This window comes from Chenopodium album, chromosome 6 (genome assembly GCF_948465745.1).
Source record: "Chenopodium album chromosome 6, dcCheAlbu1.1, whole genome shotgun sequence".
Taxonomy (NCBI): Eukaryota; Viridiplantae; Streptophyta; class Magnoliopsida; order Caryophyllales; family Amaranthaceae; genus Chenopodium; species Chenopodium album.
Window position 1 is genome coordinate 5,913,422 of NC_137839.1, and position 26,814 is coordinate 5,940,235.

Consider the following 26,814-nt stretch of genomic DNA (forward strand, 5'->3'; position numbering starts at 1 on the left):
ATTTTATCTCTCTAGCGTTCTCTCTCTCCCCGAAAAAACCCTACCGTCTCTCTCAAAATCTCTCCGGCCATGAGGCTCGCCGGCGGGTGTGCGGCTCACCGCCCATGCCACAACGTCGGCGAGCCTCGATCTACCTCCTTAGGATGTTTTTTTCTTTTTTCGTTTTGGTCTTTTGTCCGGTCGACCTAGCAATTTGCGCCGCTCCCCCTTTTCGGCCGCCGCTATTCCTCACCGGCCTTGTAGCCGGCTTGCCGCCGCTCTTCTTCTCCGCTTCCCCACCATATCTCTGCTCCACCGCCTTGGCCGTCGTCGCGACGTTTTGCAGGAGAACGGGGAGGGAGAGTTATCTCCCACTGAGTCCCTCGCGTAGGGCCGTTCTCAGTCTGGTGTTTCCAGCCGTCGTTGCCGCGGTTCAGGGGTGTGTGGGGTTTGGGCTTCTTGGACGGGTCCCTGCAGATCGGGCTTTCCTGTACGGTGGTATGTGGGTTGGGTTGGTGAACCTTGGTGCTTGGATGGTGGTACTCGGATTGGCTGCGGGGTCGTTTGCTAGGGTTTCGTTTGTAGTTCTCGTTTTTAATTTTCATTTTGTTTCTTATTTTAGTCGTTGTGTGTGTTGTTTTTTCGGGTTTGTTATTTTTTCTTCTTGTGTGGTGCGTTTGTGTGCTATGGGGTGTGCAGATCGGTGTGCCGATCTTCTGGTGTAGGATTTGAGCCGGGTTTTTTTGGCTATGGGGCTTTGGTTTGATATTCTTTTGGTTTAGGCTTAAGGGTTATACTTCCAAGCTGGAGTCCGTGTTTGAATCGGAGATTGTATTGTCAATGGTGAAGTGTACGACACCAAGTTTGATTTCAGGTCGAGGAGTACAGGATTCTGGGTCAATGAAGGTTCACGTCAGAAACTACAGCTTATTGCCAGACCCCCTTGCAAGAGGCTGCATTGGACAACGTTATATGAGTCAAGGGTGTTTCAGAAAGTCATTTTGCGCGTGCAATTGTAGTTTATTTTATTCCGATTGAAATTATTTCATTTGCATTTGTATTGTTCGATTACGATTTCTTATGTAAGTGCCGTATGGCTTATTATTAATGAATTTTAATCTTCCCCCTCAAAAAAAAAAAACTAAACTTTTAATAAGCGCACGAGATAGCGACACTTGGCATTCCAGCGTTTTGCCAAGTGTAGTGCCACGTTGATTACATTTAGATAGACTTCATAAGATAAATTAATTAGTTTAGATTTCTATTTTCAATCAAAGTTGGATAGAATTTTAGAAAAATTGTTAGTTGAAAGTTTTATTTATGATAAAATACCAATATTTCATAGGTATAAATTGAATTATATTTTATTAAAAAAAAATATTAGATTATAACTCTAAAAAATTTCATATGTATAAATTGAATTATAATTTTAGTCAAAAAAATATTAAATTATATCTCTAAAAAAATATCAATATTATTATTAGTCATTTACCTGCCTACTGCATAATTTAAATCGTTATAAAAGCACATCAATTCCTAACTAATTTTGTACTTAGAGATATATTTTGAAATTTGACGTATAGATTAAAAAATGTATCTCAAAATTTAATAAACAACACGGGCATCGTTCTGGGCACAAAACTAGTATATATAAAGGGGAGTTTTTTCCCGAGTTTTTAGAGATATAATGTAGGATTTAATTTTCTTAACGCGCACGTAGGATTACAAATTTTGTTGTAGCCAATAAAATAAGAGATTATTAATTTCTTTTAAAATAAGGTAAGTAAAATTGGCGAATGTTTGAGTTTAAATTAATTAAATATAAAATATTATCTTTTGATATTATAAATTTTATATAAATATATAACAAATTTTAGCACATACATAAAAAGAATTATAAAAAAAAGAAAAAAAAATTCTTATATATATATATATATATATATATATATATATATATATATATATATATATATATATATATATATATATATATATATATATATATATATATATGTATGTATGTATGTATATACACCTTTACCGTACTAGCCCCATCGGGAAACTCCCCCCATTCCTTAGCCCCATCCCCTCTTCCCCACTCCCCACCTATCAGAAAACCGCCACCTTATGTTTGGCCAACCTAAGGATTTTGGCACCCACCCCTTCCTTGTTAACTTTCTTTATCCCTTCCCCACCCAATGGTTCGTCACAACTCCAACACTAGGGTAATTTAAGGCGATTTCCCGTTGGGTGAGGGTGGGTTTAAGGCGGTTTTAGGGTGGTGGATATATTTTGGGGGTGGGTTTAAGGGGTTTTAGGTGGTCTTGGAGTGGGTTTTCAAGTTTGGGGTGGTTCGGGGGTAGGGTTGGGGATCGAGGGGGGATGTTTTGATAAAGTGGATGTGGAAGGAGGGTGATTTCGGGGGCGTGGTGGTGGGCAGGGGTTGGTCGTCGGGGATAAGGGTGAGTTAAGGGTGTGGTTATAGGCTAGGTTGTTTAATTTTTTTAATCAATTTATTTTTAAAACCACTCACATGTCGACACGTGTTAAGTAACCTATAATAATACATTTCCAAAATTGATAACCCAAAATCCAATCAAGGTGGCCGAAATTTTTGAGCTTCCGTAAATCCAAAATTTTGGACATCCTTGTAGTATTTAGGGAATTATTTTGCTAGATTTTTAGGCTTAAAAATAATTGTGTAAAGAATATTTATTGCATAAAATAATTAATTAAAAAGATACCTATTATTCACTAAATTAATTAACCTAGAAAATTAGATTTTCCACACTAGGAAAATATGAAAATCTTAGTCAATCATTAGGAAATTTCGGACCTATTAATTAAATAATCAGATATAATTTGTGCTTTAATTAAAATATCCAAAATTAATCCCGTTTTTTTTTTTAAAAAAAAAGGATAAATAGATAATAAATCTTATCCAAAATCCGAAAATAATAATGGAGTTTTAAAGTACTTTTGGAGCCAAAATTCAAATATCATTTTGCAACTAAAATTATATTCCAATAGTAAATTAAATTACTAAATATACCATTTTCAGAGAATACTAATTAATTAATTACAAAATACGTTTAAAAATACGGGGTATTATGCTTTTCGATAAACATTTACCAAGTTATACTTTTGATGTTGAATTATTTGTTCATCCCCAGCCCTCATTTCATTTGAATCGAATGGTTATAACAAATGTAAATATCATCTATATTCTTACATTGAGTATTTATCAACCACATAATACATCAACTTAGCTTGTAATTTCATAATCATCTTAATGATAAAATCATGGGGTACAAAGATGACAATCAAGTGTAATGAATAGTTTTTAAAGTCTACATTAATTAAAACTTTGTACATGCTCTTAATTCTTACATCACATATATATAACTTGGTAACTAAAAACAGGAAATTGGAAACATAAAGGAAACTAAAAACAGGAAACTGGAAACAAATCATAATAACTTCGTTGCTTTGGCTAACTACATAACAAAAACTAAGAGACCACCTATTTGATACAAGAAGTCTTTTTTTTATTAATTCAAAATGGGGGTACTACAACTGTACCTTTCTGTACCTCCTTAGATCCACCACTAGTTAGAGTTTAGGAGGGTGGTCGCCGGCGAGGGTAAAGGGGAAGATGAAGGGGTCGGTTCGGCGGTGGAGGCTGGTCGACGGGGGTGAGGGGTTTTAGGTGACGGTTGGGGATAGGGAAAGGGGTTGCTGCCATGGGAGGGGGAGAAAGAAATGGTGGTTGATTGGTGGTGGTGAGGGTGTTTTTTTTTTAAAAAAAAAAAAAAATTATAAATTAACTTAATTACTATATAGTTTTGTGAGAGTTATAAATAATTAGAAGAATTAAGGGGAAATTAATGATTAATTGAGTGATTAGAAATTTGAGGTTGTCCTCAACAAAAAAAAAAAAAAAAAAAAATTTACAATCTGGTTTTTAGTTGCCAAAAATTTTCTATAAGGTTGTTTTCCAACAAAAAAAGTTGTTACAAATGGTTTTTTCTGACAAAATTCTCAAAATGAAAACACAGTAGAGAAGTGAAGAATGTCAAAAGCACATAAAAACTGCAATGGAGAAATCGAACATAGCAAGATTCTTTGATGGAAAAAGAAGATACATTATGCGAATCAAACACGAGCTAAGGGGTCAATCAAAATCGACATTGGAAATTACTTTAGTACCTCCAGACATGGATCAGTCAAAATTGACATTATTATTGCTTCAGTACCCCAGATATATAGGGGATTACTCAAAATTAGGGATGAGCTAAAATTTCGTGTACCCGAAATTGGAATCGGAACCGGTTAGGACCTGGTGGGTCCAGAACCGGAATTGGACCAGGTGATTTCAATTTCGGGTAATACAATAAGGATTCAGTTAAAATCGGTTTCAATTTCAACTCTAAACTTTTTGGAAACAGAACTAGTTGGGTATGGTACTCGGTTACCAATATATGCTAAACTAAATAAAAATATGTTGAATGTATGTTTTTAGTAAAATAGAATTGTATTATTAATAGGTTATCAAAATAAAAAAAGTATTATTAATACCTAATATCAATCATCAATAATCATCATCAATAACCTATACTAAAAGTGAACCTAAAATGACACTTGTCACGATGTCATTAAAAATTTTCCCGCTAATTTTATTGACTTCCGTTTAGAATCTACTCATAATGCTTATTTCCATTTTAACAATACATTTAATTCAATCATACTCAATTAAATTTTTTTTTTTTTAACATGTATATTTTTTTTTTGGCCAAATTTGATTGACTTCCGTTTTAGAATCTACTCATAATGCTTATTTCCATTTTAACGAAGTACATACTAGGAATCTTTTAATTACACATATAGTAACATACTAGGAATCTTTTAATTACACATATAGTAACATACTAGAAAACACATACTAGGAATCTTTTAATTACACATATAGTAACATAGATTAAAATTAAGTATGGAAATATATCAATATCCAAGATTATTATAATACTATCAAATTTTTTTTCCCCTCCAACTTAAAATTTATTTTAATTTAAAATAGAAAAATTTGTTTTGGTAGCCTAAATTATACATAACGTTTATACTACAACTTAACAAAATCATTTTTAAAGTTTATTATATTATACATAACGTTTATACTACAACTTAACAAAATCATTTTATTATATTATACTCCTTCGTTTTTTATAAGTTTTAGTTGGATTTGCACATTTTTCGAGACTATTATTACCGTGCATGACACGGGACTTAACCTAGTTCTAACATAAATACAAATAGATTAATGCATATATTAACATAAGTATTAAACGTAACAAAATGAAAATAACTGGAATATGTACTCCCTCCGTCCCGTTTTGATAGTCCCTTATGGGCATTTTTACGGGAATTAATAACCACAAATAAGAGTATTAAAAGTATATTGAAAAAGTAAATTGACATTGCGTATGCAAAAAAGTAGAGAATGAAAGTAATAAAATACATGGGAAAACAAAACTTACATGGAAAATTTAAATTTGCACAAATATTGTGCACAAATATTGTTGCAAGTTGGAGAGAAATTTGGTAAAAAAAGTAATACTATTGATAGTTGTTGGAAAAAGCAAATGAGTTGAACATTTTGGGACTAAAATTTGTCCATAAGGGACTATCAAAAGGAAACGGAGGGTTTATTATTTATTTCGGTTCATAACATTTTGATGGAGTACCCGGTTTGCTCACCCCTCAAAATTGACATAAGGATATTACTTTAGTAACCCCATCACATTGTTTTTCACCCCTTATTGTTCTTTCACTTCATAATTTTATAATTTGGTGTCAGGAAACCAGGAAGATGGAAACAGAGCGGATGGAGAAGAAGATGAAAAATGCCTTCGTGAAAGAGGGGTCTGATCGAATGGAGAAGAAGCTCAAAACTGAGGCTGATTCTCAGATGATGAACATACAAAGGTTAATTTTTTTTTTTAGGGTTTATTTATTAATTATGCAATTACATTTTGATATTTTTAATATTTTGTTTTAAACCCTAATAATTTCAATTTAATTTAACTGGCTGATCAGTGAAGATGACAATGATATATACTATGGCGAGGATTCTTATTCTTATCATTCTAGCAATGCTCATGATGATGATCTTGATGATACGGCCTCGTGTTTGTATGTTTATTTGCAAATTACTTTTTCAATTTTATATTTACAACCCCTTCAATTTCGAATCTTATTTGGCACCTGAATTATTTGCAGGGGAGATATTGTGATAGATGAAGAAGATTTTAAGTTTGACCCAGAAATTATATTACAAGGGTGCGTTTGTTTTCTTATCATTTTTATAAATAATTTCAATTTTATGATTATTGAATTTTAAGGGATTTGATTAGGACTACTGGACTAGTTTTGGAAATTATTGTACAGATAATAGTACAGTATAATAATAAGTTTATATTGGAGTATCATTGTTTGCAAAATTTATTTGTTGTATACAATTACCTTCAAATTAGGGTTACAGTAGTGGCAATTGCGGTAGAATTAGCATCAAGAACTATGACAAGATTTCTTGATGCTTTATCGATTTGATTCAGGAAGTATGGCCTTAAAAATTTGATAATCTTTTCCATGTATATCTTATGTGAGCTAGAATTCATGATGCAGTGATGCACCGTTATTTATTTTATTTTTTAATTGGAGTATTATTATATTTAATTGTCGTATTTCATTTTGTAGCAAGAAGGTTTATCATACCGTTGAATGTGGTGAACTCAGTACGCCGGAGATACGTGTTTTCCTGGAAGGGTAATTTTTTTTTTTCTTTTTTCTTTTCATCACTTTGATATCGTTTAATTATATTGGTTTGGGGTCTTTCGAATTTTGCAGCTCGGAAATTTCGTTTCCCATTGATCAGGATAAACCCCTTCCAAAGGAGCTATATGATGCTCGTAGGCGTCATAGGTGCAATTTCATTATCATTTTGATCTGTTCGGTAACTATATAACTGCTTCCTAGCAGAGCTTGAATGTTATTAAACACTTTAATTTATACTTGTTTTATTTGTGGTGCATTATTGTTCTTGTGACTGCAGAGTCATCGCTGATCCATCTAAAGAAGAGTTTGATAATTTGGTCAAAGGGCGTGCCTTGGGTCAGATAGATTTAGCTTGTAGAGATTTGCCAGAGCATGTTCAGTGTGAAATTGCTTCGCTTGCTTTGTCATATTTCAAAAATATGCAGGTTATTGTTTTTTATGTCTGTCCTGTATCCTAGTGATTATTTTCATACATTTTACCGATTATTTCTATTACTTTTATTATTGGAAGCTTGGTGATTATGAGTATGTGAGATGTGTTAAAACATCTGCGGCATTCTCACAATGCTTTGGGATTCATATGATCTTTGTTGCCCATCTACGAGGTGATAATTCTGATGGAAAACTTTTTTCCGTTCATCTGGCTACCGGTGATCCACCCAAGGTTCTTGATTGTCGTATTTTGAGCCCTATAGATGCACAATCTATGCTTACTGGTGATTCATTATCTCCATACTTTGTTACTAAATTGTATCGTATTTCTTCACTACCATAATTTGTTATTCTATTGTGTTTTGCTTGTTTAGGTAGACCTGTTTTCATGGGTGAAAGAGTTCCATTGAAAAAAAAGGATATTGCTTGTCGCTATTGTGCTCAAGAATTCAACCAGAACAAGAATGTGAATTTCGGTGCTACAATCTGATAATGGATTCAGTAGATTGGGCTCTTTGTTTAGAACTTTATGTAATGTTATACTTCGTATGACTATTTGGAGGTATCTTGGAATTAGAATTCGGCTGCTACTATCTGATCATAGATTCAGTAGATTGGTCTCTTGCTTTAGAACTTTATGTACTCCGTAATGTTATATGACTAGTTAGAGGTATCCTGTGGAAATTTGCATCATGATTATTTTAGAGTTTTACTACTCCGTGTTATCTACTTCAGGCTTCTATTTTAAATGTTCGGCACATTACCAGCCTCAATGAACTCTGGTGTTTTACTTGTGCTAGGCAATACATAATCTTTATGTTGTTTTGATTTTCTGGGGAAACAATCGAGTAGCTAGCCTAGTTGGCCCTTGAATCTGTGACTTCGATGGCAATTCCCTTGCTATAGAGCATCTTGGGTTGTGTATGATTTCGCTGTTGATGTGATCATGTCATCATGAAAAGCCTGACCTGAGGGAGTGAGGGTTGGTTGCAAAGAGAAGGGAAATGAACAAGAAATGAAGAATAGCCTAACCTGGGATTCTGAAAATACCAGGATTGGGCAGAAATTTCTGGGCTGATTATCTTTTTTAAATAAATTTAGGCTTTGGATTTCCCTTACTTCTTTTTAGCCCAAACTGAACTATGTTTAAAATTCAGACTAAAAACTCACTTCCGGCCCAACATAGTTGGCTATCATGTCTCGAATACAAGCTTTGGCCCTTTTAACCTGGCTGGGGTGCGGTCAGTTAGTTTCGGATCGGGTCAACCATAGCTTCTTTCTTTTTTTTTTTTTTAAAATAATATAAAGAGAAACACGAGTACTTTTTTAAAGTTTGAAATAACTCTTATAAATAGTGTATGGATAACTCTTTTAATGAACTCTTAAGAACAGTGTGTAAAAATTTGTACCTAATTTTTTTTTTTTTAACATATTTCCTTCATTAATGTTACCAACTAAATTGAAAGAATTTCCCGAACATGACTAGCTGATGCTCGCTTTAACCACCCTAGTTTTTCCAAAAAATAATTAAAAGTGCTTCTATTAGAGTTTGAACTATTACCAATTACAACAAATTTAGAACTCAATTAAGATTCAACATTAATTTTGGAAACCTTTCTAAAAATGAAACAATCTCATACCAAAATTGACCACAAAAAACCATGGCTGCTTCTCCCAAACCTCCTTCCACTAAACGCCGCACCACCAAACGCAAAACTCCATCAACCACCACCATTATCACCACCCTTTCTCCTCTAATCTCCGCCATTACAACTGCTCTTTCATCCTCTCACTCTTTCCTCCATAACAACGATCTTCATCTTCTTCCTTCTCAATCTCTCTCTCTTCAATCTTCTCTCGCTTCTGCCTTCCTTTCTCTCTCTAAACTCCAACCCCATTTACAGCTCCCTCTTTCTCTCTCTTCCTGCTGTTGGTTTCAGCGTTTTCTCCTTTCTTCAACCTGTGATGACGATCCAAGGTGGGTTGATTTCTTCCGTATGTCAAAACCCACTTTTTATCGCCTCAATTCCATGCTTTCTGATTCGATTTTATCTGCTCTTAGTTTGTCGATTTCTTCTGATTATGCACTTGGGGCTGCTATTTATAGGCTCGCGCATAATGGGTCGTTTTCGATTGTGGGTAAACGATTTGGGTTAAGCTCGAATGATGCTTGTAGGGTTTTTTATGCTGTTTGTAAGGTGATTTGTGATCAATTGGGTGGTTATTTGGGTGGATTTAGGTCAGATTTGGGAAGAATTTTGGTGGGTTTTGAGCGGATTTCGTTGATTAATTGTTGTGGGGTTTTAGGGGTTGAGAAATTCCCAATAGAAGGTGAGATTTTGGGGAAAGATGGGTTTTTGATGGTTCAAGCTTTGGTTGATTGTGATGGGAGATTCTTGGATGTTTCTGCTGGTTGGCCTAGTACATTCGATCCCGATTCGATTTTACGACAAACAAGATTGTTTTCGAGTGTGGAGGAATCCAAAGAGCTGTTGAATGGTCCTGAAATTGAGCTAATTGATGGAAATTTGGTGCCTCAGTATATATTGGGTGATTCTTGTTATCCTTGTTTGCCATGGCTTTTGACTCCTTTTGTGAGCAGGGGTGAGGCAGAGGATTCGAGCTCGAGCGAAAAGGAGTTCAATGAGGTGCATAAGAGAGCAATGGAGTTAGTAAGGATGGCATTTGGGAGGGTTAGAGCTAATTGGAAGTTGCTAAATAGGAGGTGGAAGGAGGAGTTTGTTGAATTCTTGCCTTTTATTGTCATCACTGCCTGTGTGCTGAATAATTTTTTGATGAAGCATGGAGAAATATCAAGTGATGATGATTCGGGTTGTGTTCGAGAGCAGGATATGCCTGTTTATGATGGGGAGGTCGATGAAGGTGCTGCGAGGATTAGGGATTTGCTGGCATTGCATCTTAGCCGGGTAAGACAAGATAACTGAATACTACTTATGTGAAAAACACTTAATTTCCTTAATTTAACTTGTTGATGATATGTTTAGCCCTTGTAGAATTGGAATATTATTTGTTTAATTTGATTGGTACCTTTGTAACTCAATGTGAGTTGATGATAATTTCATTGATCTTTGGTCAATCTTGTTGAAGTTTAAATAAGAAAAATGCCACATGTTATACCTATAAAAGCTAATTATATGAGTGTCATAAATCTGGTATCAAAATCAAGTTCTGATTGTATCTGCTGGCTGGCGGTTAGCCTAGCTCCCTGTCCCATACTGGTTTAATGATTTCAAATCAAACAGGGCTGTTCAGGGTTGTTACAGGAGTTAAAATTCAATAATGAGCATTAGAGGGCATACCATATATTTGCATGATGTTAGATATTGTCAAAGAACTTTTTTTTCTTATGTGGAGTATCTTTTGGTGGTAGCAGAGTTAGATTTTAATGAAACACTATGAAGTGCTATCAGGGAAAAAAATTTGGGATGCCTCAATATGTAGTAGTGACCCTCAAAATGTAGGACTGAGAGTCTAAGATAAGAACCCATCTCGTGTGTGTGGAGGTTTGAGCTTGAGCCTAGAGGTAAAAAGCCAAGGGAGTAGCAGATGGTTAGCATGATGTTAGATATTGTCAAAGAACTTATTTTTCGTATGTGAAGTAACTTTTGGTGGTAGCAGAGTTAGATTTAAATGAAACACTATTAAGTGCTATCAGGTAAAGAAATTTGGGATGCCTCAATATGTAGTAACGACCCTCAAAATGTAGGGACTGAGAGTCTAAAATAAAGAAGATCTTTACCCATCCCATTTGTGTGGAGGTTTGAGCTTGAGCCTAGAGGTAAAAAGCCAAGGGAGTAGCAGATTCTAGAATTATAAACATCCTCTATGAGTACTCGCCTGAATGCCTGATAAAGAAAGAAATTCATGAACCTAAAAGGCTAAAACCCAATCTTATGCTATAGTCTGTGAAAGTCCTATCACTTGAGGTCCCATCTTCTTGCCCCTTGTATTGTAGACATATACTATCTTGGTCTTAATTTTGAGTTGATTAATTACCTGGTGTTTAGAATATGGATGGTGATTATATTGTGACTTTGGTTGAAAATTTTGTATGGGAACTGGGAAGGGTATAATCAGGGTATCATGTGAAAGTTGATAAACTGAAGTCATTAATCATTCCTTGTCACTTAGCTGAAAGTGAGAGAAATTAGTGACTAGGTTGATACTCTTTGTCTCTTCTAAGGATCTATTAGGTGGAAGTGAGGTTTATTATGCCAACTGCTAATTTGTTGCCATGTGAAGTCTAAATTCAGTTAAGTGATTTGATTAGAGTTAACTTAATTGCCTCTATTAAGAACAAATGCCTTTATCTTTTTGATGAAAAAGGATGAGTGTTCAAGGTTAAACTAATAAAACATTCTCACACCAGAGCCTTAAGCACATGTTAAACAGAGCTTTAAGCACATATCTAAAGATACAGAGGAAGTAAGTTGCTTGAAGGTCATGTTAAACAGAGCCTTTAGCACATATCTTAATTTACCTTTGTTCACTCCCTAAAGGACATAAAATGGGTGCTAGTACTATGTTGTATACAAGTACTTAAGGAATAAATTTGTTGTTCATATTGAATTCTGATTTGTTACATATTAATATTTTGTATTCAAAAGAATATACTACCTCCGTTTCATATCATTTGCAAGTTGCAATGATTAGACATTTTCCCTCTCTACTTTATGTCAAATCGTTGCAAATAATATGTAACGGAGGTAGTATAAAAAATAACTTAGCTTGGTGGTAAAACAATTAGTTTTAGAGTTAGAGGTTGCGTGTTCAAATCTTGTGGAGAACTCTTATTTATTTATTTATTTATTATAAGTGCATGACGTGGCGTGGACGTTCTTAGGAACACCTTGTGCATGACGTGGCGTAATGAGGGGAGTCTACGTGACAAGTGGACATTTTTATAAACGCCTTTTAATATATTAGGATAGATTGCTAAGAGAGAGAGTAGATAAACAAGCGGAACATGCATCCATAGTCATATAAATTATACATAGTCATCAAATACAACAAGCGAGGCACCATACAATCATACATTATCACATTCACAAGTGACGAAGAAACCTTCACATCAAGAACCTCATGATCATCAAACACGCCTTGCTCTCCTTAGCTTTCTTATGCTGTCCTCGAAGAAGTAGTAGCAGGAAAGGATGCATGCTTTAGCAAGATAAAACCATGCATTCCACCAATGAGGATTAATCAACATGATTATCACAACCGCAAGAAACATAGTCACACCAGATCCCGCGAAGGTGATATAAAAGGCTTCCATGTCAATCCAGCCACTGTCTTCATCTTGGGATTCACTTGTACTCGTGGAGGGCGTATCATCTGTAGTGCAGTTGACGGACAAAGGAAGTCCACAAAGGAATGGATTGCCTTTGTAACTGGTGTCATCAAAGGTTAATGAGTGACCTTGAAGTGGGATCCTTCCTGATAAGTTGTTGTAGCTGACATTAAAGACCTCAAGAGTATCCAAATTTGTAACTTCAGCTGGAATTCTTCCATTCAAGTGATTGTAGGATAAATCTAAACTCTTGATGTTCTTCAAGTTTGAAAAAGACGATGGAATGACACCCCATAATTGGTTATGAGATAAATTCAATGTCTGGATGTTGCTCAAATCACCAAGCTCATGTGGTATGTGGCCTGTTAATTTGTTGCAAGACAAATCTATTCCATACATGTAATCAAGGATGAAACCTTCGTAATTGTAAGCCATGTTCTTTGTCACAAACTCTGCCTTGCGGTAAATAATATTGTGAGCTGAATCTAATTTCATCGAAATCAATTCTCCCACTCTGCCATCATTTATTAACTCAAAGTCCATACCAATATCAACAGAAAGACTTCCACCATCGTACCCACTACGAGTAGTAAATAATTGAGATAGGCAAGTGGGAATAGAGCCATATAAATTATTGGAGGAAAGATCCAACAAACGCAACTCAACTAAGCACAATTGAAAGGGTATTTGACCGTTAAACTGATTACCTCTCAAGAATAGAGCTTGCAATTGAGTGAGATTATTGATTGCAGCAGGAATTCGACCTCTCAGGTAATTATTACTGAGATCCAAGCGAGACAACAAAGAGAAACTGTTACAAAATGCATCTGTCACATGACCACTCAATCTATTATCGTTTAACCTGAGATTTTGGATATTGGAGCTGAAATTTTTTGGCAAAAGTCCATTCAATCTGTTATATGATAGGTCCAAGTTCCATAGTTGGGAAGAATTGTATATGTCATTAGGAATATGACCTTCTAGTGAATTATTACTTAGATTGAGAAACTCTAAGCTTGGACCAAACTTGTTCTTTTGGAGGCCACTTGAATATTTATTACCTTGTAAATTTAAGAACAGCAGGGATAATAAGCCATTGAAAAACGGAAGTTCGCCTTCAAAAGCATTGTTTGATAGATCAAGAGACTCTAAGCTATTGGTTAGGTGATGTATCTCTCCTGATAAAAGGTTGTTTGACAAATATAAACCTTTTAGAGAGCGTAAATCAACAAGGCTTAAGGGAATGTTTCCCTTGAATCTGTTGTAGGACAAGTCCAATTCAACAAGATTGGGATATATCACGCCTATATTTGCTGGAATATGTCCTTGTATCTTATTTTTGGCAACCCATACTCGGCTTATATAGGCATGCACAACAGAAGGTAATTGGAGTGATCCAATGAAGGAGTTATTGCTAAGGAAAAGTGTATCCAACTTAAGGTTATTCTCGATAAGCCATGTCGGGAATTCCCCCTGGAGTGAATTGTCAGAAAGATCAATGAACCTCAACTCTGGTTGATGGCGAAGGAAGAGGGGGTATGTAGAGAGTGCACAATTTGACAGACTAAGTGCCTGAAGTTGCAGTCCTCGAGGGAAAGGAGGTTGGGAATCGTGTTTGGAGACCTCATGGACAACTTGGTTGGAGTCTCCAAAAAAGTACTTCAAGTTGGTATGGTTTGCAAACGACTGGAATGAATCAGGAATTAGCAAATGATTGTATGATAGTATGAGATATTTAAGAGAGAGGAGATGAACCAGAGGAGATGACCCAATATTTCCTATCAATTCATTACCACTGAGATCCAATGTTACCAAACTTGTCAAGTTTTGCAAACATGTCGGAATTCCCCCGGCAAGTTGATTACCAAAGAGATACAACTCTTGAAGTGAGGTTAGGCCACCATAAAATGAAGCTGACAAAGTGACAAGATATAAAATGGTTGGAACATTTCCTCTCAAATGGTTGTAGTCCAACTTCAGAGTGTGGAGTGATTGGAACTCAAACAGTTGGCTATACATGTTATTATTTAACTTATTCCCAGACAGATCCAGTATCTTAAGGCTTGATGACAAGTTTGTAGAACCTGCATATTATTATTATATCAGTATGACTATATGAGTGTGTATATATACTACTATATAGTTCCATAAGACCAAAATATATGAGTAATACCAAATTAAAAGAGTGTTACCATACCATTACAATTAGTGATGCCAGTGATCGAATTATCAGATAAATATAGCTTTTCCAAATTCTTTAGTTGATGCAAAGCTGTCACACATATATATAACTTTAATCAAGTAAGTACATAAATTAATACTTATAGATTTACAACTAGCTGAAAAACTAATTCCATGCTTACCTTTTAATGGAACAACTCCTCTCAATTGGTTGTCTCTCAAATTTAGAGTGTGGAGTGATTGGAATCCAGATAGTTGGCTAATGATGTTGTTATCCAACTTATTCCCTCCAAGATTCAATACCTTAAGACTTGATGACAACTTTGTAGAACCTATATATTATTACATCGTTATTAGTGTATAATTGTAGTTACAGCAGATCAAATATAATGCATGCAGTAGTAATTGTGAGTTAATTAACTCTACCTCTTTGTAGAAAATGAAAATTAATTAAAATAAAACAAAATTTATTTCGTTCTATTGGTCAAGTATGCCAACTAGGAAACTACTGCTTTTGTGGCATTTTGGTGTCAAAACAAGGTTTCAATGCTATACCGTATACAAAACAACTAATGTAGATTTTCTAACTATCCTTAGCATTAATGGGAATAATTTTTATTCAAACTAAAAACAACGAGAATAACTTACCGTTATTATTTTGGAAGCTAGTAATTTCAGTACCTTCTAAACCCAACTCTTCTAAATTTTGACTAATGGCTTCTATATCTGCTTCATCTCAAGAAATAATATATAATTAGGTATGTAAATTTGAAAAATATAATGGCGCTAGATTCACAGATTTTTAGAAATCGATAGGCATACAAAGTAGCTTCAAGCTTACCATGAAGTTGTAATCCCTTTAAATTGTTGTTGTCTAAAAATAGATATTTGAGTGACGAAAATCCACGTAATTGTGATAGGCTACTTACATCAAAATTATTGTATTGTAAATTAAGTAACTCAAGACTTTTAAGCTTGGATGACAACTTTGGTGCACCTATTTCAAATTGAAGCAGATTTAGCATTGCAATTTAGTCAAAAAACAAGTCATCTACAAATCCAAAATACACAAAAGTAATGATAATATAAATAGTGTTGAAGTCTAATGCATTACCTTTATCCTCATCCCAACTTTTAATGCCCATGTAAGTGAGATTAAGCTCTCGAAGTTCCTCAAAAGGATGCAATACAGAAGCATTAAAATGCACTTCAACTGACTCATCTAGGTCATCAGAACCCTCTAAATAGAGAGAAACTACTCGAGAATTGAGTCCACACGTAACACCTGCCCAATCATCACAACAATTGCTTATTTTACCTTCCTTCCAGGAGGCTAACCACTCAGACTGAAGATCTAAGGGAAATTGGCCTCCTAAATTCTGTTTAAGCTGCAAAAGAGCAGATTTTTCTTGCTCCAAACACCCATTTACTTCAACCCAAGTAGCCAATACCGTCATCATCCATAACCACTTACCTACCCCTTTCATTTTTTTTTATATTTTTTTTTTTTTTTTTGCTGATTTTATAATTAAATAAAATAAAAAGTTCTAGGTTTAATTTGTATTGAGTGTGCTTTTATTTTTAGGTGGTAAGAGAGCATTTAGTTACCCTATATTTTTTTAATTTTATATATACTCAAATTATATTCATGTAAAATTCCGGAATTTCCTAAGTGCCATTTTTATACACACGGTTCCATTAAACTAGCCGAAGACTTTGATTTTTCAGTCAACTGTGATAGTAGTGTATTGTGATACATACCAAGAGATTAATACATCAATATAATTGACCATACAAAGAGATTAATACATAAATCGATTTGACCTAGAGACGTTAAGTTAATTAGTTTCAGCACTAATCTAAACATTAACTCGACCCATTTAATATAATAAACGTGTCATGTATTGTTGTTGACCTGCTCAAACATGTTGGAAACCCTTGACACTAACTTGCTTTTTTTCATATCCAATTCATGTCTATTGTCTTGTTATAAATAAAGTTTAAGTGTTATTGAACATATTTATCAGTACACAAACTTTTAAATAAATCGGATGTACAATAAATATTGTGCATCCGTTATAAAGTTACCCCTAAAATAAGCAAAATTTACCCTAATATGGATAAATGTTACCCTAACATAAATAAATGTTACAAAGTATTTATACTTTATTGATAAAAGTTACCCAAAAAATTGTAAAAGTGACCCTAAATTTGATAAAAAGTGATCCCCGATGTACAGTAAATTACTGTACACCGGATGTATACAAAAGTTATTCTTATCAGTAATGCCATTATTAATAATAAACGTGTAAGCTTTATTTTTTAAGAAAATGTGTCGTATCGTGTACTCGTGTAGAATGCCATTTAATTTAACTTGTTGACTCTCTACACTCACCTAGTCACCTAATTATAGAATTGGTTCATAAAAGTAAAGTGATAAAATAAGTGTAATATACTAATATATAATGATTCTTAGTCTCTTAGACATGTACAACGACATCCACAATATAATGGTACAAAATCAAGACTTGGGAAAACGACTTTTTCAAAAAAAAAAAAAAAAAAAAAAAAAGACTTGGGAAATTGACTTGATGACTTTTAAAAACGGTCCATACGCATATATGGTTATTATTTACGATTGTGAAACCTTGGAGATAAGACTTGAAGTTGACTTGCAACTTTGCAAGTCTTCCCCCCGCCCCGCTAACCACGCTAAAAATTCTGGACCTGAATTTTAATTAACGTCTTATACGGAGTATATAATAATTGAACCAAATTATAGTGATTATTTGTTTTTAAGCCTGTCAGAATAATTTGTTTAAAGGACATGCCAAACATATAAAATGGGAAGCAATAACAGGAAACAAATAGAAATGATTCAACAGAATGACCAAATACCATTTGTGTAAATATGAATAATAAGGAACGAACCAATCATACCAGCTTAATTAATGAAAGTCTACCATGTATCAACTTCAAATGTGATATTTGCTTCTAATTTATCTAAAATGAGATTTTGCCTAATTTTCGTGTAATGATTGTACGTATCAATAATTGTACGCGTAAGATCTCATCAAGCAAGTAGTTACATTTGTATACGTTTTTGTAAGGGTGGGATTTTTTGAATATGATTGTACGTATCAATAATTGTAAGCGGAAGATTTTTTAAGAATTTAAGGCTATCGTGTTTATGAGAACCAACTAGGGGTGCTTATGAGACAAGACAACTTATGAGTAACTCGAATTCGACTCGGTCAAAACTCGACTCGAGTTAGCTCGACTCGAACTCGAGATTGACTCGAAATTTTAACGAATCGAGTTGTGATGATCATTACTCGACTCGAAAGCTCATAAGAAGCTCGAATTCTTTCATATAATATTATATATACAAAAATAAAGATATTTTGATAAATAAAAAAAAAAACTTTTATTTTAGATTATACATTAATAATAAAAAATTATTTAAGTACTCTTAAATGACAAAATTAAAGAGATGAAAAGATGTTAAAGAGATGAAAAGATGTTAAAGAGAATGAAAAGATGTTACACCAAATCGAGAGTTTTACTAAGACAAATCAAATTGCAAGCTACTCGAGATCAACTCGGTCAAATTCGGTCAAAGCTCAGTCAAAGATCGACTCGGTCAAAAACTTATCTGACCTTTTACAAAATAGCTATATGTTCTTTACAAAACAACTATATGTTCATTACAATACAGCTTACAGATATATGTAATTTTTTTTATGAAATAGTTATATGTTTTTTACAAAACAACCGTATGTTCTTTATTGGACAACTAAATGTTCATTCCGCCCATTTCAGAGTGAAGGACCCTTTTGAAAAATGACTTGATGACTTCCGAAAATCATAATGGCACAAATCTCAAACTTGGAAAAATAGTCATACATAAAAAATGACTTGATGACTTCTAAGACACCGGCCACATGCATGGTCTCCTAAATTCTGTTTAAGCTGCAAAAGAGCAGCTTTTTCTTGTTCCAAACACCCATTTACTTCACACAAATTTTTAAAAAAAGCCGGTGTTCAGTAAATTAGTGAATGGCGGAAGTTGGGACAACCAACAACTGCCAAACCACCACTCCTGTCGCCACTCCCTTAGCTTCTCCTAAGAATCCGGCGTCCCCCTCCGATTTCGACCTTGCTAACCATCCCAATCCCCTGATTCCTGCGCTTCTGACCTCCCCCCATCCCCCGATTTGTCGAGTTTGAAGTCCGGAATTACAACAACTCCGAATACCTCGACCCCAATTGCATATATACCTTATTGTGGGTTTTTATCATTTCGCCTCATCTACTTTGATGGTGGCAAACATGGCAGCGGCGGAGGTGGTGATGACTATGGCGGCAGAGGTGACGATGACGACAACTATGAAGGGAAAAATATGAGGGCTTGCAGTTGGTAACGGAGAGGGAGAAGGGGGTTGAGGTTTTGATGGAGGAGAGAGAATTTGAAGGTTTGTTAATGGTGGAAATGTTTAGTTTTGAGGAGAGATAAAGATACGGGATGAAAGTAGAGCCATTGGGGTAACCTTTGTATTTTGTGTTTATTTTTTTTATTTTAATACTCTGTTTTTGTGAAAAAAAGGGTCACTTTTGTGAAGAAAAAGGGTCACTTTTGTGGAAAAAAAGGGTCATTTTTGTAAAAAAGGGGTAACTTTTGTGAAAATATGAATCACTTTTATAATAAAAAGGGTCACTTTTGTAAAGAAAAAGGGTCACTTTTATAAAGAAAAAGGGTCACTTTTTCGTAAAAATGTTCGATGTACAATAAAATTACTGTAAACCGGGGGCATGCAAAAGGAGTTGTTTACTTCAACGGTTCAACCCAAGTAGCCAATACCGTCATCATCCATAACCAATTTTTTTTTTTTTTTTTTTTTTTTGAAAACACCTGCGGATAAAATTATTAGTAGAGGTCAATTTCCGCCAAAGTTAGGAGGCTTTGGGGGAAAGGACCTAGGCAAACAAGTTCATTACAACCATTCGAATCCCATCTAGCAACATGGTGCGCTAGAGTATTACCCGCACGCTTTACATGAGAAATAGAAAAGCAATTAAAAGACCGAGAGAGCCGACAAATATCATCAATTAATAAAGAGAAGGGAGTAAAACTGGCAGCAGCATTCTTCACACCTTGCACTACGTTATATGCATCACACTCAAGCACCAGAGAGGAGAAGCCAAGCCTGTTGGCAACTTGAAGCCCGTAGCGACAGGCAGCTGCTTCAGCAATATCTGCAGTCTGCCCACTCTTCTCCTGTCTCACAGCAGCAGCTAACAACCTCCCTGCATCATCTCTAATCACAACTCCAAGCCCCGTCAACCCTCCCACATGAGCATCACAATTCACCTTCACCATACCCGCAGCAGGACGTATCTAGGCTGAAACAGATTGTATTGCAGACCCACCCTGACCCATGAACACCTTATTAGCATACTCTCCATGGTCTACCACAAATGTTGATAACTTTGCAGCGATGCTAATAGGGCAGAAGCTTGCGTTTTCAAATACCACCAGGTTTCTACACCACCAAGCAGCCCATATTAGTGTTGCAAATGATTTTAATTCGCTGCTACTAATCTGAGAAGCCACCCAAACCAGTCTGTCCACAAATGTAGAGGATGGAGCTTGAGCTATAAGATGGGAAAAATTACTAGCAGCCCAAATTTCCTTAGCAGCATTGCATTCAAAGGTAGCATGGATCACAGATTCGTCTCCATTCCCACAAATCGAACAAGTCATATCATCAATTAAATGGCGGTATTGCAGTCTCTCCCTAACAGCAAGGAAGCCCTTACAAGCTTTCCATAAAAAGTGAGAGAGTTTAGGTGGTCCCTTGAGCCCCCACACAAGCCTCCATACGTTTGTGTTCGGCTGACTTTGCCTAGATGCAAGGTTCTGCTTCCCAAACCAGTAGCCGGATCTCACAGAATACATCCCATTTTTATTCGGCCACCAATACATAATGTCACTTGTTATTCGACAGGACAACGGAATTGACAGAATTAAAGCTTGATCAGAGGCATTAAAGTTGTCTGAAATCATATCCTCACGCCAAGCCATAACATCATGGTCTATTAAGTCACACACCCGCAACTCCATATTACTAGAGCTCAAAGGTGTTGGCACACAAACAGCAGAATTTCCGGGTAACCATGCAGCTTCCCAAACAGGAATGTTGCTACCATTTCCAACTCTCCATTTCAAACCATCAAGTAACAAAGATTTTGCACCCCACATACTTCTCCAAGTATAACTCGGGTCATAACCACGGCTAGCCTCTAACACATCGCAATTTTTAAAATACTTTGCTTTTAAGACAGAATGTAGAAGAGTACCATGATTGTGATGGAGCCGCCAACATTGTTTTGCTAGTAAAGCTTGGTTAAAAACACGGAGGTCACGGAAACCCATACCCCCAAGAGCTTTCGGTAGACACAACTCCTCCCATTTCTGCCAATGAAGTTTCTTCCTTGCCGCCGTAGACCCCCACCAAAATCGAGCCAAAAGAGAGTGAATGTCATCAATAATACCATCAGGGATCTTCAAAATACTCATCATATAAGTAGGAATAGCCTGAGCAACTGCTTTAATCAATACCTCCTTGCCCGGAGTAGACAAGAATTTCTCCTTCCAGCCCTGCAATTTATTCCAGAGACGATCCTTCAAACCTGCAAAAATAGCTCTTTTCGATCTCCCAATAATAGTTGGCAGACCCAAATATTTCTCATGTCTATCCACTTCCCGAACCTCCAAGGTATCCACAATTTCTTTTCGCCGTCTTGCACAAACTTTTTTACTAAAAGCCACTTCAGTTTTGTTTAAATTAATTTTCTGACCCGACGCTCTTTCATATTTGCTAATAATATTAGCTATCACAGAGCACTCTTGAGTATTTGCTTTAGCAAAAAGAATACTGTCGTCAGCAAAAAAATAAATGGGACACACGAGGAGCACCCTTACAAATCTGAGCCCCATGAATAAGACCATCATTTGCCGCCTTATTTAACAGAGTAGAAAAAGCATCTGCACATAAAAGGAATAAATATGGGGAAATCGGATCTCCTTGGTGTAATCCTCTACTCGGAATAACAGAACCAGAAATCTGCCCATTTATTTTGAACGCAAACTGAACACTTTGCAGGCAACTCATAATTCTACCAATCCAAGCTTCCGAGAAACCCATTTTATCCATGACACTTTCCAGGAACACCCACTCTACTCTATCGTATGCTTTACTCATATCCAATTTCAACGCAAAACTCCCATCCTTTCCCTCCCCTCCCCTTTTCATAGCATGAAATATCTCAAAAGCAACCAGAGCATTATCAGATATGAGACGACCCGGAATGAATGCACTCTGATTAGGGGAAATCACCTTATCCAAAATTCCTTTCAACTTATTAGCAATCGTTTTTCACACAATTTTATATATGACATTGCAACAGCTAATAGGTCTAAACTCCGACGGATGAGACGGATTGTCACATTTTGGAATTAGGACAATGCAAGTGTTATTAACCTCCGATAAATCCACATCCCCCCTTCACCATCTTTTAACAAAAGCAATAATATCAGGGCCAATAATATGCCAAAATTTTTGAAAAAAGAGAGCGTGCATACCATCAGGGCCGGGAGCTTTGTTCGGATGCATTTGGAATAGAGCAAATTTAATTTCCTCTGCAGTCGGCTCACAGTCTAGCATCGCATTCATATCATTCGACACAACCCTATCAATTCCACCCAGAGCATCCTGAAACCCAGTCGGAGAGCTAGTAGCGAAAATGTTAGAGAAATAAGCAGAAATCAATCTCTCCAAATCAACCTTTTTCTCGAACCATTCTCCATTTTCATCACGGAGTCCCTTTATTCTATTCTGAGCCTTCCACTGACTAGCCTTGTGGTGGAAATACTTCGTATTTTTGTCGCCATCTCTAAGTTCATTAGCTCTCGCTCTAGCATACCAATACGTTTCTTCCAATCTATACAAAGCTTCAAGATCATTAGACAACGAATTACAAGCTGCCAGCCTTGCGCCATCCATGACACCCCCTTTTAACTCCTTCATTTTTTCCTCCCCTTCTTTGATGCGTTTCTTCACTGACCCAAACGTGGTGGCTGCCCACGACTTTAAATTTTCGCCGCACACAGCCACCCTTTGAGCCATTCCCAACCCCGCACTATCCCCCCAACCTTTAGCCACCACCTCGCCACATTCTTCCCGCGAGAGCCAGAGAGCCTCAAACTTGACAGCAGCATTTACACTACCCCTCTTGTCTTCCTTCTCGGTGGATAAAATGATTTGTGCATGATCCGAAATGGATTTAAAAATGGGCATGTTTCGAACCACAGCCGTTGAGAAAAGATTACACCAATCATCATCAGCTATAAATCTGTCCAGCCTTTCTCTCATAAACGTGTCAATGGTGTTGCCTCTTTCCCAAGTAAAGATGTTGCCCTTGTAACCCAAATCACGGAGAGAGCAATTATCCATTGCATCCCTAAAAGCATCCATAAGCCTATCATTCCTCTGTACTCCACCCTCTTTTTCAGTCAAACACAGTATCTCGTTAAAATCACCAAACATAATACACGGTAAATTGCATTGAGTCTTAAGAGACACCATGAGGGACCAAGTTAAGTGTTTATTAGATTGTTCCGGCCATCCATAGATACCAATAGCTCTCCAAATTTCACAATTATTGTCATCCAGAATATCAATAGCAAAATGATGTGCCGAGTAAGACACTACATTCACCTTCATATCTTTCCACCACATTCCCATCCCACCCAATTTACCCACACTACTAATACAAACACCATCAATATAGCCACATTTATTTTTAATTTTATTTAAACGCTTGTCATCAATCATCGTTTCCATTACAAACACAATATTTGGCCTATCCCTCCAACAACGATCTTGAAGGGCCCTAACTGTCCACGGGTTGCCAATCCCGTGACAGTTCCAACTTAATATTTTCATCGTTTTTCGAGGGTTTGGGTATTCCCATAACCCTCTACTTTAGATACAGAAAAATCAGAAAAATTGTTGCTAGTACTTAGCTTCAATTTCTTCTCAGGACATGTTGAATTTGCAGCATGGCCATCGTCAATGATTGAATCCACACGTCTCTTCCTTGGCACATTCGACTCCCCCATACTTTCAGCCATATCCATATCAGCAACATCACTGTCATGGGCCTTTCTCTTGATCCTCTTCAACCCACAAGCCTGTTTGTCACCATCTCCAGGAACCAAAACATTATTATTATGAACACCATCTTTCGAACCTGGATCATTTTCACCCACCTTTACATTCTCACAATTATTCACAACTTCTTGAGCATCAGCGTACTTCCCAGGAACCTCAGCAGCAACAGGTCTAAGCACGACCTTGTTACTACCCTCAATAGCCACCGGCATTAATGAAATAGCTCTCGGTTTTGGGGTGTTAACAGCAGCATCGTTAGGAGGGGAAAATAGTAATTTCCTTGCAGCACTCGGGGGTCCCAGACGAATTGCAGAAGGATCATTGTAAGCCGATCTTTGAATTCTTCCCTTAGATGACAGATTCTCCATCCATTTCAACTCACGCTCCCTTTCAGCATCAGAGATTTTCGAACGATGAGGGGACGCAGATAAGAACGGCCCATACTGGTATACTAAGGTCGATTCAGCATCGCATTTGTCTTTCTCTTCACAATCTTTATCATTGTGCCCGATACGGCCACAAAAATAACAGAAATCCCCAAGCCTCTCATATTTAAACCCCACCCACTTAGCTTCCCCAGAGTTCACAGCCACCTTCATGCCTCTACGCAGCGGTTTAGTAATGTTCACCATGACCTTGACACGCATATATTCCTCCCAACCCAAAGGATCAGACTCATCAACATCAATACACTCCCCAATACAATCCCCAACTTCCCGAGCAAATTGATCAGAACGTCTCCCAAAAGGGACATCGAGAAGTCTAATCCAAAAAGGGCAATATTCAAACGATACATCAGAGGGTTGTTCATCCATACAAATTTCTTTCAGCAAAAGCATTTGATTATCAAACGCCCAGGGTCTTCCATCAAGAACCTTCTTCCGATCCTCCGAACAGAAAAATTGAAACACGAACAGATTAGTTTCAACAGAGCGAATTGCAACATTGCCATCGATTCTCCATAGGTTCTTTAAAACACACTTCATAGCCTCAATGTTAAAAGATTTTTTTGTAAGGAGTTTCCCTACCAACGAAAGCGCAATTCTATGATTCGGAACATCCTCATCCGTCATCGCACTCGATTCTCCAAGCACAAAGTTTTCATCCTCTGTTAATTTCAATTTCCCTTAATCTTTCACCAATTGATCGTCCATCATCACAAAAACTTGAAAGAAATTCAGAATTAGGAAGTTATAGAGAAGAAATTGAGAGGGAAATACAGAATTTGAACAGAAAATATGGTTTTTTCGAAACCCTAAACAGAGAGCGCAGCACACCCTACGCGAGGGACTTTGGAAATTAGATATTCAACAATCTCTCTTATTAATTCTATTCATCCATAACCACTTACCTACACCTTTCTTTTTTTTTTTTTTTTTTTTGGCTAATTTTATAATAAAATAAAATAAAAAGTTCTAGGATTAATTTGTATTGAGTATGCTTTTTATTTTTAGTGGTAAGAGAGCATTAGTTACCCTATATTTTGTTAATTTTATATATACTCAAATTATATTCATATAAAATTCCGGAATTCCCTAAGTGCCATTTTTATACAAATGGTTCCATTATACTAGCCAAAGACTTTGATTTTTAGTCAACTGTGATTGTGTATTGTGATACATACCAAGAGATTAATACATCAATATAATTGACCATACAAAGAGATTAATACATAAATCGAATTGACCTAGAGACGATAAGTTAATTAGTTTCAGCACTAATCTAAACATTAACTCGACCCATTTAATATAATAAACGTGTCATGTATTGTTGTTGACCTGTTCAAACATGTTGGAAACCCTTGACACTAACTTGCTTTTTCTATGTCCAATTCGTGTCTATTGTCTTGTTATAATTAAAGTTTAAGCCTTATTGAACATATTTATCAGTAATGCCATTATTAATAAAAAAACGTGTAAGCTTCATTGTTTAAGAAAATATGTCGTATCGTGTACTCGTTTAGAATGCCATTTAATTTAACTTGTTGACTCTCTACACTCACCTAGTCACCTAATTATAGAATTGGTTCATAAAAGTAAAGTGAAAAAATAAGTGTAATATACTAATATACTGGTATAATGATTCTTAGTCTCTTAGACATGTACAACGACATCCACAATGGTACAAAATCAAGACTTGGGAAAATGACTTGATGACTAAAAAACACGGTCCATACGCATATATGGTTATTATTTACGATTGTGAAACCTTGGAGATAATGCTTGACTTGGAAGTTGCAACTTGCAAGTCTTCCCTCCGCCCCGCTAACCACGCTAAAATCCTGGACCTGAATTTTAATTAACATCTTATACGGAGTATATAATAATTGGACCAAATTATAGTGATAATTTGTTTTTAAGCCTGTCAAAATAATTTGTTTAAAGGACATGCCAAACATATAAAATGGGAAGCAATAACACGAAACATATAGAAATTATTCAACAGAATGACCAAATACCATTTATATAAATATGAATATTAAGGAACGAACCAATCATACCAGCTTAAATAATGAAAGCCGCCTACCATGTATCAACTTCAAATGTGATATTTGCTTCTAATTTATCTAAAATGAGATTTGCCTAATTTTTGTGTGATGGTTGTACGTATCAATAATTGTACGCGAAAGATTTCTTAAGAATTTAAGGCTATCGAGGTTATGAGAACCAACTTAGAATATGAATTGACAAGTGAAGGTTAGACTGCATATCATCAATTAAAGATTGGTAAAAGAGAGAAGAGATAAGCCTCTAGGCAAGTTGGACTACTTTTAGTTCTTGTAACTTGATTTTATTAAGGAAATAATACCAACTTTTCATATTTCATTGCTAATAGAGAGAAGAG

The 26,814-nt window shown here is 35.9% G+C and overlaps 4 protein-coding genes across 6 annotated transcripts; 1 reads left to right on the forward strand and 3 right to left on the reverse strand.

Moving 5' to 3' along the window:
* Positions 1 to 5,783: 5,783 nt before the first annotated feature.
* On the forward strand, positions 5,784 to 7,949 carry LOC145634403 (uncharacterized). Its single transcript, XM_081685825.1, has 8 exons — positions 5,784 to 5,961; positions 6,073 to 6,168; positions 6,256 to 6,315; positions 6,733 to 6,801; positions 6,883 to 6,957; positions 7,088 to 7,235; positions 7,322 to 7,526; positions 7,617 to 7,949. The coding sequence occupies exons 1-8, from the start codon at positions 5,846 to 5,848 to the stop codon at positions 7,730 to 7,732; spliced, it is 885 nt and encodes a 294-aa protein (XP_081541951.1). The 5' UTR covers positions 5,784 to 5,845; the 3' UTR covers positions 7,733 to 7,949.
* Positions 7,950 to 12,211: 4,262 nt separating this feature from the next.
* LOC145635727 (cuscuta receptor 1-like) lies at positions 12,212 to 16,500 on the reverse strand. Of its 3 annotated transcripts, none has more exons than XM_081687062.1 (6): positions 15,849 to 16,500; positions 15,576 to 15,731; positions 15,383 to 15,463; positions 14,917 to 15,066; positions 14,751 to 14,825; positions 12,212 to 14,637 (listed from the first exon to the last, which is right to left on the reverse strand). In XM_081687062.1, exons 1-6 carry the CDS (start codon positions 16,219 to 16,221, stop codon positions 12,353 to 12,355), a joined length of 3,120 nt encoding a protein of 1,039 aa, XP_081543188.1. In that variant the 5' UTR covers positions 16,222 to 16,500; the 3' UTR covers positions 12,212 to 12,352. The 3 variants fall into 3 exon arrangements, with proteins under 3 accessions (XP_081543188.1, XP_081543189.1, XP_081543190.1); XM_081687063.1 differs by having other exon boundaries at positions 15,383 to 15,460; positions 15,849 to 16,499; XM_081687064.1 differs by lacking the exons at positions 15,383 to 15,463; positions 15,576 to 15,731 and having other exon boundaries at positions 15,849 to 16,498.
* A 2,532-nt stretch (positions 16,501 to 19,032) lies between these two features.
* LOC145636571 (uncharacterized) lies at positions 19,033 to 20,114 on the reverse strand. Its single transcript, XM_081688150.1, has 2 exons — positions 19,778 to 20,114; positions 19,033 to 19,121 (listed from the first exon to the last, which is right to left on the reverse strand). The coding sequence occupies exons 1-2, from the start codon at positions 20,112 to 20,114 to the stop codon at positions 19,033 to 19,035; spliced, it is 426 nt and encodes a 141-aa protein (XP_081544276.1).
* An 18-nt stretch (positions 20,115 to 20,132) lies between these two features.
* Positions 20,133 to 23,742, reverse strand: LOC145636572 (uncharacterized). Its single transcript, XM_081688151.1, has 3 exons — positions 22,380 to 23,742; positions 21,705 to 22,148; positions 20,133 to 21,655 (listed from the first exon to the last, which is right to left on the reverse strand). Exons 1-3 carry the CDS (start codon positions 23,740 to 23,742, stop codon positions 20,133 to 20,135), a joined length of 3,330 nt encoding a protein of 1,109 aa, XP_081544277.1.
* Positions 23,743 to 26,814: the final 3,072 nt, after the last annotated feature.